The sequence below is a fragment of the Prosopis cineraria genome, unplaced genomic scaffold, assembly GCF_029017545.1.
Source record: "Prosopis cineraria cultivar Desert tree isolate PC_DT_omini unplaced genomic scaffold, ASM2901754v1 PC7, whole genome shotgun sequence".
Lineage (NCBI taxonomy): Eukaryota > Viridiplantae > Streptophyta > Magnoliopsida > Fabales > Fabaceae > Prosopis > Prosopis cineraria.
The window spans coordinates 15,025,692-15,038,144 of NW_026555338.1; the positions used below are offsets into that span (position 1 = coordinate 15,025,692).

A 12,453-nucleotide genomic window follows, 5' to 3' on the forward strand; every position below is an offset into this window, starting at 1 on the left:
AATTGATGCAACTGCAAGTGAAGTACTGGCCAATGATATTAAAATGCTTCTAAACCTCCCGTCATTCAAACTTCCAAAATAAGTTGGAAGGAGAATGAAGTATATAGAGTAATCTTGTAGGAATTGAAAATGACCAATGTTTTTGAAAAAGCCATGATTCAGGACATATATGGTAATATAGTATTTAATGGCTATAGTTTTCTTTTTCTCTCTTTTTATTTTAAATAAACTAAATGACAAAGCCATTACAGATTTCTCTCGTCTGCATCCACCGCCCCCCCCCCCCAACAAAAAAAAGAGCCAATCTCTGAATGATAAAACCAAATGTTGCAGCCTTGCAGGCAATAACTAAATGATGATAGTTTAATTAATACACACAGCGCGCACATAACTCTTCAACGCTCCTTAAAAAATAATAGGAGCAAAAAATGCTCCCTCTATGTCTTCATTAACTAAACCAAAAAGAATAACATTTTTTCTGGGAAAAAAATAACTTGTGTCTTGCGTATAAAACATTCCTCTACATCTTTCATTAACCAAACCAAAAAGAAAAAAATGTTGCCCCCACTATCAAACATTAAAATTCTGATCTACTCAGGACAGTGAAGACCTGCAGGGGATTGTATGACGCTTTCTGATTTGAATAAACACATTCCCTAGCTTTTTCAGCGCTATTGTTTGATCCTTTTTTATTCCCTCCTAGGCTTGTAGAGTTTTTACTTTTTACTTACCCTTTTACTTAAAAAAAAAAAGGAAAGAAAAAATTAAGTGCAAAAATACCTTGAAGCTTTTCTTTAAAAGTTTCTAATATTTTTAAATCAATAATAATACACAAATACCCACTAATATTATAAAAGAGGCCAACATTTCCTAATCCGTTAAATTTTATATTCTTAGAATTCAACGGTCAACATCATGCTATTTCAACAAATGGTGAAAGGTTGGTCTATTTTAAAATTAATCAATACCCATACACCATTGTTAATTTAAGGATATCAGAAGTTCTTGAAGATATTAACCAACTCCTTCTAATCTTATTTATGAGTAACTTCTAGCATATTAAACTAAAACTAAGAAAAACCTTAAATTTCATTAATTCCGTTGTAAAATTTAATAGGTTTCCACCTCTATTTCTAACAAGACCATCAATTATTTTTAATAATTTTTTTCAACATTTAATAAGGGCAGAAAGGTAAAGATAAGCATAAAAAATAGTGAGGTGTCCTATAAATAAGATTAACATTAATCTTCTCTCTCTACCATATAAATAAGATTAAAGGAGTATGTTTAGAGGATGAGGATGAATCCGCCTTGTGAAATTGAAGAACTGAGACACGTGAGGCCAAACAGCTTCTAACCTTTGACTGCAAATTCTTCAAAACTTCTCTCTCTTCAACTGCACCTGTACAATTCCTAGCCTGCCAGCCAACAAAAGAGATAAGAACATTGTAGCGCATGCGAATCAGTTTTATTTATTTGTTTATTTTTTGCCAACAAGTCAGTTTTATTATTTCCAACTTTTTCATTTAAAAGTCGTTAGCGCAGATCAATTGATTGATTCCAATATTACAAGTAGCTTCGTTTCAAAGAGGGAAAAAACATGCATTTCATTGTGTGACCACCTGACTAATACAACGTCAATACAATCATAAACAAGCCATCATGAGTGATTAATCTAACTTGTCTGGTGCCATGTATAATTAATCTAACATAACAAGTTCTATTAATAAGATGAGCGAGTTAAAGGCAAGGGGACTTTGAATAAAAAACAGTCAAGGAGGTTAATTCTAAATGTTTAAAGGTGGGGGCAGTTATATGCAATCGTATCAAAGTTCAAAATGGTTTTGTATAATTTATTTAAACAAAAACAAGTAATGAACAAATATAGTTTGGACCAGCAAAACTGGGGACTTTGGTTCCAATGAAACTTAAAAGGTAATTGTACTTTTTTTAATTCAAAGTCATAAAGAACATTTCTGGTCTTTCTTTGTTTTAAAAAAAAAACGCTTTGCACAAAGTCCAGTCCATTTCATTTTGCATACCATATGACTTCCGTGTTTATAGTTGTTCATAATGCATAAAAATCTAGATTAGCAGACCAGCTCCATTTTCGTGCCAAAAAGCTCCCACAAGATAACCATTTGATAAAAGAATCAGGGGAAAAAGAAAGAATTGAAATGATGTGCTGAACCAGAAGCTAAGTGCAAATATTCCCTACAATCCTAACCAAAAAAACACCCCTCTAAAACTATGAGACTTGTACTATTCCTAATGAGGTGAGTTCGCATTGGAGAAGGATAATGAAACAGAGTAGAAAATCTGAGCAGGGATTTCAAAATGGCATCTAGATAGTGAACCCATATGCCAATTACACAGTAGCTAATGGGTACAAGTGATTGCAAGGATAGGGTACAAGATTTATGCCAGTCCACGGTGCTATTTAAGAATGTCATGAATTGGATTAATGCTAAATCAGTGAGTAGAAGAAACAGTAGCTGGGAACAGGCACTTTTGAGTTCGTTCATGCAGAACAAGGTGAGGAATTCGTCCTGTATGCTTTTACTGCTGCAATGGCCTACCACATATGGAAACCAGAGGAACTCCTATGCATTTAGAAATGTTCAATCTTCTCATTTGCATATCTAGATGAACACTAAAGTTGAAATTTGTGTTTTAAATCCTGCTACAAAATTAAGACCAATGATTTAGAATCTCTTAGAAATATTAATATTATGTAGGATCACTTTTCCTTAGTTTTATACATGACAAAAACTAAAATTAAAATCCCATATATAATTCAAAGTAGACTTTGAATTATTTATAACAATGTTGTTCTAAATTCTGAAGTTACAAACATGTTTCCAAGATTACAAGCTCCTTTAAAAATTAATTTTTCCGAAGGTTGACATAGCAGTATCTAAAACATGTATAGTTTCAAAGTGCAGCAGCCATTTAGATCCATTATGTCAACATAGCATTACTTGTTTGATACTCACATATGCAGCTTATAGACTATTTACTGCACATATGAATCTGTTTACATTAACCACTAACACCAATTGTATAAATCTCAGCCAGGCAACCAAAAGAATCAAAATCACAGTAAGAATAATAAGGTGTGCTTGATATGAAGATGATGAGTCAACTACCAAAGCAGATAAATAAAAGACACCATGTAGCATCAATATATTACCCGAAATCAAAATATCATAATCCCAATTTTCTTGAAGTGAGTTTGTCCCCATGCAGAGTGACTTTCCAGCAATCAACATGGAAAACAAATACAGAAATCTTTTTTGGAACAACTGCAAGTTAACAGAAAGAAAGGGTAATGTTAGAAATGTATTTAATAAGCTAAATTGTATCGTGCTTTAATCCCACATTCTTTGATGTTGTAGAGTTTTCGCTTGTTCCAAATATAGTAAATTATAATCCAATCTCTAACCCTTGTCAGTAGTTTTCTCCCTTTTTCTTCAGTCTCTCTTCAACCCCCCTGGGGGATGGCGGGGCCACCTCAACATTGCAGAATATAATATTATATATCATAAGTAATATTTATTTTGTTTGGGAATTGTTAGGGCTTTTCAACTAAAATCTCAAAGGGTACCCCCAAAAAAAAAAAAAAAAAATCATCAGGTCAAATAAAATATCTGCGTATTGAGGTAGAAACATAGCACATATTTAGATTTTCAATCTCCCAGAGGTTGTGTTTAATCAGTAGCTTTGTCTCTGTTATTCAGTATTTTGACAGCTGAAAACAATATAGTAGCAAGGTTTCCATCAGAAATGCTATGAAAAGCCTCCAATGGGAGATTTGTTCCCAATTGTGAAAATTGTTCGGTTTGAGATGGAACCAACGTGTATATAGCACAGTTGATTTACGAAGATAAACCATTACTATTCTAGAATTTGCCTTGAGATTGAAAAAATTCCAACAAAACGTAATAGAAGAGGAAAACAGCTCAAGAAAAGTTTACTAATAAAAGCTAGCTAAAAATATTAATTAGTCAGCAGAACTCCTATGGCAAAATATAATCAAAATGTTGAACTTTTTACAAGAGGCAGCAGTAAGAGTTGGACGTACATAGAAAAAAGGTCTCAAAATGGTTAAGGAATCCAAAAAAAAAAAAAAAACAAAAAGGTTACTCTGCCATTTTGAAATATCACCAAGGAGACCTAAAAACAACACTGCTAAAAGCTTGATCAAAAAATGCTACAATATCAGGTTAAAAGCCTTGCAAAAAGTAGGTCAACACATTAGTAGTAGAGACACGACTAGAGAAAATCAGAAAAGCCACATTGGGATGATGCGAAGTGGAAAGAACAGTGGGAGTAACATAGTCAGAGAAAAGTGCCACCATCATGATGCATGATGCGAAGAATTGCCGGAACAATGTGCAGTCAAAGAAAAATGGATACAATGAAGCACAATAGAAAATAGACAAAGAACTACCAATACACGTGGCTAGAGGATTACTAGAAAAGTAATTAGAGCATTGCTAAGAAAAATGATCAGACATTGTAAAACCCTAGCTTCATATGGGGGAAAAGGCCAGAGAATCTCAGAAAGTTGTAATATGACCACTGGAGATGGTGGCTGGATATGTGCTGGACCAGAGAGTTGCAAGAAATGGGGGCCAAGTTAGCAAGGCCCCAACTGAACAACATAACTGTTGTTGGCTCTCTTTTATCCCTCCCTAAAAGTGTTATACTGTGGTGCAAAGAAGAAAACATAGAAAGTGAGAGCTTTGGAAAGCCTAGAAATGAAAGGCTTATATTACATATATATATATATATATATATTCATTACTGAGTGAAGGTTCTATAACTTGACATACAACCAATGTGGAACTTATTCCACTAGGTGAGGTTGGCTATAACTTATATAACTTTGTAAGTTTAAAAAAAAAAACAAAAGAAATCAAAAGGCTTGTATTACACACATTCATATGAGAGTGCAAATGCATCAATTGAGTTCAACAGAGAACTAAAAATGGTGGAAGGATTACCTAGAAATTTGTTATCTTCAGTAATTATCCCAAACGTTTCTGCTGTTTCACGAATCATAATGCCACAAACTCCAGTAAAAGAGATTACTTTACACTCCACAACTGCAAAAAGTGACATTCAAAAGATAAAAATATAGCTATTGTGGAGGTGAAGGCTAAGATGACATTGCTCAATATTTATTGTATGAGTCTTAAAAGCACGTCTCTTTTTAGCAAACTTCCAAGATTAAATAAGTTGATCCACCAAGCAACAGCTTTGGCAACCAAGAGAGAGAGAGAGAGATCAATTTTTATGATTTAGATCACAAAATAACCTTAAAGTTGTAAAACACATTCTGCATGAGTTCTAACAAATTTTTTTTTCCCCTTAATGTGCAAACTATGAAATTGCCTGCAGGTTTAAGGCAATCCTGATTCCTGAGCAAGATCAAGGCAAGGAGGGTTTAAATCAGAGAGATTCCCTCTTTAGAGAGGAAGGGCCAGCTCCTGGTCTGTAGCCTAAACAGCATAAAGATCATCTTTGCTTTTAAACTTACACAGTAAACATCATTAGCTGTTTTAAACACAAAATAGGTCTTGATAAATCTTACTCATTCAGCAAAAGCAATTTTAACCTATCTTTTGATGCAGATAGATGACATATGCATCTACTAACACCTAAGTAGCTTCTGGGAGAGTGAATATTGTGCTCAATCAGGAACAACATAACTTCACATTAATAATGCAACATAATAAACTTAGAAAGATATTGAAATGGTTAAATGTCAGATAAACAGGACCATGAATTGGAACATATTTTTCATTTCTAACGAACACACCCATGTGTGTCTAATTAAAAGTAATAACCCAAAGCAAAATAAATAAGCATGACAAAATTAACTGTTCTCAAACCTAGAATGATGGCACCATGTAGATCTGCATCAAGAAGACATTGAGCTAATTGATTCTTCCTGAAAAATTGACCACATTCATAAAAATCATGAGCGAGAGCAAGTATAAATTTTAGGAATCATGCATATGAAATCAGTTAATGATGAAAATGGAAATAACTACCCAGCCGCATTAAGAAGTTGCTGCATGTAACCTTTCCATAATTCATGCATCGGCCTGAAAGTATCAAATCTGTAATTCAAGTGGACAGTAATTAGAGAACAAGAATATCATCATTACAAAATAGATTATAACAATGAGTTGTTGAAAAATGATCAGTCACACTTAATAAAAAACTACAACAACAAGAAGCAGCCCTCATTCCATTAGGTGGGTCGGCTATATGGATTGTATAATGCCATTGTGTTTAGGTACAAAAAAGAAAATAGTAAAGGGAAAGGCTTAGGTACTTATGTTTGTACACTTAATATACTTTTGTGCAATTAACTCAAAACAAGTGGATCTTAAAGTGTTAATAACATTAATAACAAGAGTTTGTTATGGGACAAACAATACATAAAATATCCACATATTTTGATTTAATTGGAAACAAGCACTTTAAGGATATAAACCTACGTATATAAGTTTTTCCCAATAAAATCTCTTTGAAACACCGTGGAGACAGTACCACTCTCCACAACTACAGCTCTAAGGAAATGCTAAAAACTAAATGGGCTAAAGAATTGTCTAAATGTGCAGTTTAGAACACAAAAACTTACTTGTGGAACTTTCGAGGAAGGTCTAATGTTCCGTGCTTTTTATGTTGTTTCATAGACATGTGTTTCTTGGATCGTTTTGAATTTACTCGCAAAGCCCTAATGTGAGAGCCAGTAGATGCTCCACATCTTTGTACAAGATTATCGAGAAGGATCCAATTATCAATTTTCATGCTTCTTGATCCTTGCATGTATTTTGGAGCTGAATCTCCCTTCTGAAGAAGCTCATGTAATACACTATTTACTGAACTTTCTCTCCCAGCAGAAAACTGCATGATCTAAGTCAGAATGAGAGGGGGAATTTTTTTTTTTTTTTTGGGGATTTCATCTTTGAAATACAAATACAAGAAAATTTAGAAATTTCTAGCTAGTAGTAGGAAAATATATGATCATTTTTCATGAGAGGGGATCATATATATCAACTTTGAAATATGAAGATATAGTGTTATGTGGGAATTAAGATAAGGGTAGTGAAGGAATTTGGAGAAAAGGGCATTAGGGTATTTGGCTAATATTTCCATTAAAAATAGGGAATCTGTGTATCGATTTGGCAGAAAATGAATTAAGAATTTGCCCATTAAGGTTTTAAGGCTTCTGTCATGGATCAAATGGTATCATATATTTGCCAAATACCCGAATTTCCCTTTTGTCTCAATTCCCTATCTACCCTTATCCTAATTCCCTAATTACTCCTAATCCCCCAAAAACATAGAGAAACTTCAACATCTCTGCTTTAGTCAGAACCCTTGAATTGCATAATAAAAGTTTTCAAAAGGGTCTTATGAAATCTGTAATTAAAATTTCCATCACTGATTATTTCATGTTGTTTAGATAAGATGAAAGTTAACTTCATGATGTTACATAGTGGAGGTTTGAATTTCCCTCCTTTTTAGCAGAATGAAAGTTTTGGTATGAATTGTCTGTCACTTCTCTTAATCTTGACACGTGAATTCCAAGAAAAAGGAATACCTCCTCATTAGTAGCTAGCAGATTTTCATGTACAGTCTGAGAGAGCTGTGCATAAGTTGGAGCACCTTCTTCACTGTCTACAGAGAAGCACAAGTTATTTGTTGTCCATACAAGTTGAAAATGTTCAGAATACGTATATAGATAATGTATATATACATGTATGCGTGTATATATATGTATATGTAGATATAAATGCATATGCATGTATGTGTGCACAAGCATATGTATGTGTATTTAAATACATTCACATGCATATATGTACATAGATATATATATGTACCAGTAGGTAAACATATGTATGCACGTAAATGCATACATACATACACAAGCATACACATGCATGTATATAATAGCATACACAAACGTGAGTGTGTGTGTGTGTGTGTGTGTGTGTGTAAAGGTAGTATTGCATGGATTGTCCAGTACCTTGCAAAGTAGCCAGGCCAGAGAAAGTGAAATTCCCTAAAAGACCATGATTAGGAGAATGAGTCAAAAACCAAGCCAGTCAAGATGCTTCCAAGCTTCTCTTATGAATTTTTTTTTTTTGTTGGTAAATTCTCTTATGCAAATTATTAAATGAGCAACAAATCCCAAAACTTCTGCCACCAAGCAAGATGCACATGTATCACATGAAAGTGAGGATAAAACTCTTCCCAACAAACTCAAACTGTACGTAATGAACGCCCATTGGGTACCATGAAATTAATGAATTTTAATGATCACACTATTAAGTTCATCACAAAGCCAACGAATAAATGTCTGAGATTCTGTAAGTGACATCTTTTGTCCAATGGGGCAAATCATATATTGTAGATCTCTCGTATACTTCAAGTAATCTTATAAATAATGAAACAGTATATGGACTTTTCTTGACTTTGGATACAAAACTACATCACCCTCACTTTTTAAATGACAAATAAATGGATAGTCCAATTAGAAAAAACAGCAATTGACGACACATCTAGGCATATAGCTCTGTTTTAAGCAAAGAACATCAACTTCTCTTTTAGGCATACACCAAAAAATGACCAAAGAACATTAACTTCTGCATTTAAGCAAGGAATCAGCACACATTCAAGAGGAAGAGTCAAATTCAACCAAGTGTAAGTGCTTCACTCAAAATTAAGTGAGGCTGATATAACAGTTAAAAAGTGTGCACCAAGATTTTATTCAAAATGCTTATTTATTTATTTATTTGAAAAAGTGGAACAATGTAAAAAGAGGAAAACAAAAGGACATAAAAATTGAAAGTTGAATAACCTTTCTTGGAAGATGTGCTCACAGGAGGCGTGCTTGAGGGACCACATAAAAGTGATGAGGAATCAGTGGAGGTAATACTTGCAGTATCATGTTGTTTCCCATATTCTTTTATATTCTTTTTATCCCTCTTTTGTTGTGTGAGAAGCTCAGCTTTTGCAACAGCAAATCTTCTCTCCAATGCCTCCAATGTCCGTTTCCTTGAATCTTGAGTGGCTGACTCTGCAGCCATGGACACCTTTTTGCTACATGAATAAAAATAAGACCAACATTAATATGTAATCAACATATACTTGAAGCAGTCAAGAAGCAACGTGCCATTAAACAAAAATGCATTAGGCATGAAAAATACGGGATTCAACTATCAAACTCTAAACACACTGAGAATGCAAAGTCATCTAGACATACACTATAACACAAAAGGAAGAAATCTCCAATAAATTCTTTCCAATTTTTGTACTCAAATGACAAAAGAATCATCCATTTATAAAGAAAAGCATATAGCAGGAGGACATGAAATCCCACTAAGTAAATAGAAACAGAGAAAAAGTGATATGAACAAAAGAGCAAGGAGTGAAGAGGGTGGAATCATGATTGCGGGATGAAATTTCACCAGTCAAAGATTTATTGGCAAAGTTGTTGAGACAAAGTGATGACACTCATCTAAGATTAACAACTCAATCGTTCAATATTTATAACTCATCTTCTAGGATTAATAAATGTGCCATGGTACTGACCAAGTAGAGGAATTTTCATCCATCAGTTCTTTTTATTTCATTTTTTACAATTAAAGACCTATAAACTTGTGTCATTTTGTAAATTTGAGGGACCTATCTATCATTTTCTTTTATACAGGGGACCTATATGTCATTTTCCAAATTATGTTCAAATTTTTACATTATTGTCTATCATATAAGATAAATTTGTGAGAGTGATTGAGACATGTCCTTAAATGTCTCAAACAATGACACATCAATCTCATAAGTTGAGACATTACCACGAATATCACCATCAAGATCCACATGACTTATCTCTTTCACTTTGGTAAATCAAATCTTTGTAGCCTTCTATAAATCCCTTGCTTATCAAATGATTAAGCACCACTTTTTCCCCAACAATCGTTTCAACATACTCCACAAGGTCACAAAATTTCTTCTCCTTCAAAGAATGAAACATTCAAAAAGTATCTAAAACCAGTAGTATACTCTTCAAAATACCAGAGAAGGTTAGAATCCAGCATTTTTATCATGCTTGGTTCACTAAACAACAAATTACCAAAAAGGAATAAATTAAAGGATCAGCAACATCCACAATTATATGCATGAATCAATTTACTTAGCTTGAATATCAAGGTAAAGCATATGGCCTCTAGCTATCTATCTGCCTAGTCACTAATTAAACACAAGAATATTGATTACTGTTTATTCCTTTCTCTGTGGCCTCACCTTATGAATACTACAACTCACATATATTAATTGAAAATAGTGCAGATAAAATTTTTCAAATAACACCCCGACATATGGTAAGCAATTAACTGTCCTATAATTCATGTGGACAGTGGGGAAGGTACTAGGGTGTATGTGCAAGTCTATGTGTATAGGTATGGAGCTAAACCAAGTTTAGTGGCAGTAATTTCGGAAAATGTGGCATGTGGGATCTAAATTCTAATTCTAATTTGCACATAAGAAGACACCCTTATATATGAATATAGAGACCGTGCAAATTGAATATTATACTTTTACATTGATATAATATGAGCGAATGATAGATCAAAAGATGGTTTATTTTATAAACATAGAGAAAGGAATGACCTCTGTATTAGCTATTATTTAAGACAGAAGCCTCTGGACAATTATGAAAATCAGGGGAATGCTGCCACAGAAGGTTATTTTTAAAACAAAGGATTTAAATCTAGCTATAACATGGACCCAGAAAGAACTTAAAGCAAAGTAAGGCCTAAATTAAATCATTCCCATGCCATTTACTCATCACAAGGAAAAAAAAAAATTCATCATTGTTAACATTGAAGTAATTTTTAAAGATCCAAGAATAAAAAATTTAAACAGAGTAGTGAATTATAAATTTCTCTATCAAACTTAGAATATTATATTATAATTTTTCCATTCATTTTAAAATTTTAGTCTCTGAATCATTTAAAATATTTCAAAATTTAAATCTTCCAAAATAAATGGGCTAAATTAAAGGTTGCACTCTGTAACTTTTCCAATAATTTAATTCTCTTTGGACCTCTAGTAGGTTTTTTTTTTATCCCTTTTTAATCTGAAAGTACCTCTCTAGTGATCTTCAAGATATATCAAGTCCCTTAGTCATAGCCATAGGCGGACATATACTACACTCACTGGGTGCATCTGACCAAACTGAAATCTTTGAAATGTGCATATTTGATATATAACCTTTTAATTTTGCCCCAGATACTTTGACACAACTCGAGCCAAGTCATTTACAAGATCATGCATCCATCACAACTACCTTGAGAATTTTCCTAAATTGATGATAAAAAAAATAATAATAATAAACAGAATGTCAATACACAACAACAGCATTTCAAAACAACACAATCCAAATCATGCAAGTCGTTAGTAATCAAAATGAATAGGGAAGAAGTATAATAGCCGGTTACACACCATTGAAGCAAAAAACTTGCGCACAAAAATTAAATTCAATACAATATGTAAATATTCCCAATTTTTTCGGATAAACATAATTCATAAATTACTAAGAACTACAAAGTGTTGCTAGTAGACATTATACTTCTTCCTTCTTCCTCCTCCTTAAGTAACCAGGAAGGAGGATGATTAAAGAAGCACAAAACATCAGGGATAGTCTGAGTATACTTCGCCTGTCTATCAGCACATCTAAAATGTTCAACGATTACACGACCAGATTCAAAGCTAGATTAAAATGAAAAATTAAAAACAAAGCAGGAACAGCCACTCAGGGAAGAGGTGGCAAGGGAACAAATTCAAATATAGATTCAAAGCCAGATAGAGCAAATCAATCTCACCAGATTTTGGGAGTATAAAAAGCCCTAGGTTGAAACCTTCTTCACTGCTTGCCAGAAAACAACCACGCAGGGCTGACAACGGCGGACGGCGTCCGACGGAGTGCGTAATGCTTGTTAGTCGACGAAGGAAACTGGATCCGCTACTCACTCGAATGGCTTTGGCGGGGTTACAATAACAATAATTATCACTCCCCTCCTTATTCTAAAATATAAAAATATAAAAATATTTTTTTAAAATTAAATATCATAAAATATAATATATTTTTAATCTTTTTAAAATATAATTATCATTTTTAAAAAATATTAAATAAATTATTTTATATTTTTTAAAATAAAATATCTTATTAAATATGAGTAAATATAAAAGATATAATTAATATAAATATAAATAATTATTTTATTGAAAATAAAATTTAATTAAAAATATTTTATATTTTTTAATAAAAAAATATTATTCTTAATATTAGAAAGAATTTGATATAGGTGCAAAATTAATTTCTTAAATAACAAAGTTAATTATTTTAAATAATAACATTTATTCATTAAT

The 12,453-nt window shown here is 32.8% G+C and overlaps 1 protein-coding gene across 3 annotated transcripts; it reads right to left on the reverse strand.

The window, feature by feature from the left end:
- Nucleotides 1–1,128: 1,128 nt before the first annotated feature.
- Nucleotides 1,129–12,073, reverse strand: LOC129315732 (ribonuclease MRP protein subunit POP4). 3 transcript variants are annotated; one of them, XM_054959717.1, is made up of 10 exons: nt 11,907–12,073; nt 8,885–9,126; nt 8,051–8,086; nt 7,625–7,701; nt 6,659–6,933; nt 6,063–6,131; nt 5,901–5,959; nt 5,010–5,111; nt 3,194–3,305; nt 1,129–1,418 (listed from the first exon to the last, which is right to left on the reverse strand). In XM_054959717.1, exons 2-9 carry the CDS (start codon nt 9,111–9,113, stop codon nt 3,208–3,210), a joined length of 945 nt encoding a protein of 314 aa, XP_054815692.1. In that variant the 5' UTR covers nt 9,114–9,126; nt 11,907–12,073; the 3' UTR covers nt 1,129–1,418; nt 3,194–3,207. The 3 variants fall into 3 exon arrangements, with proteins under 3 accessions (XP_054815692.1, XP_054815694.1, XP_054815693.1); XM_054959719.1 differs by lacking the exon at nt 8,051–8,086 and having other exon boundaries at nt 6,659–6,924; XM_054959718.1 differs by lacking the exon at nt 8,051–8,086.
- Nucleotides 12,074–12,453: the final 380 nt, after the last annotated feature.

Coding starts and splice junctions, on each gene's coding strand:
- LOC129315732 (XM_054959717.1), bottom strand. CDS start 9,113: ATGGCTGCAGAGTCAGCCACTCAAGATTCAAGGAAACGGACATTGGAG. Junction 7,702..8,050: donor TGGCCTGGCTACTTTGCAAG/GTACTGGACAAT, acceptor GCTTCTCTGTAG/ACAGTGAAGAAGGTGCTCCA. Junction 6,132..6,658: donor CTTCCTCGAAAGTTCCACAA/GTAAGTTTTTGT, acceptor CTTGAATTACAG/ATTTGATACTTTCAGGCCGA.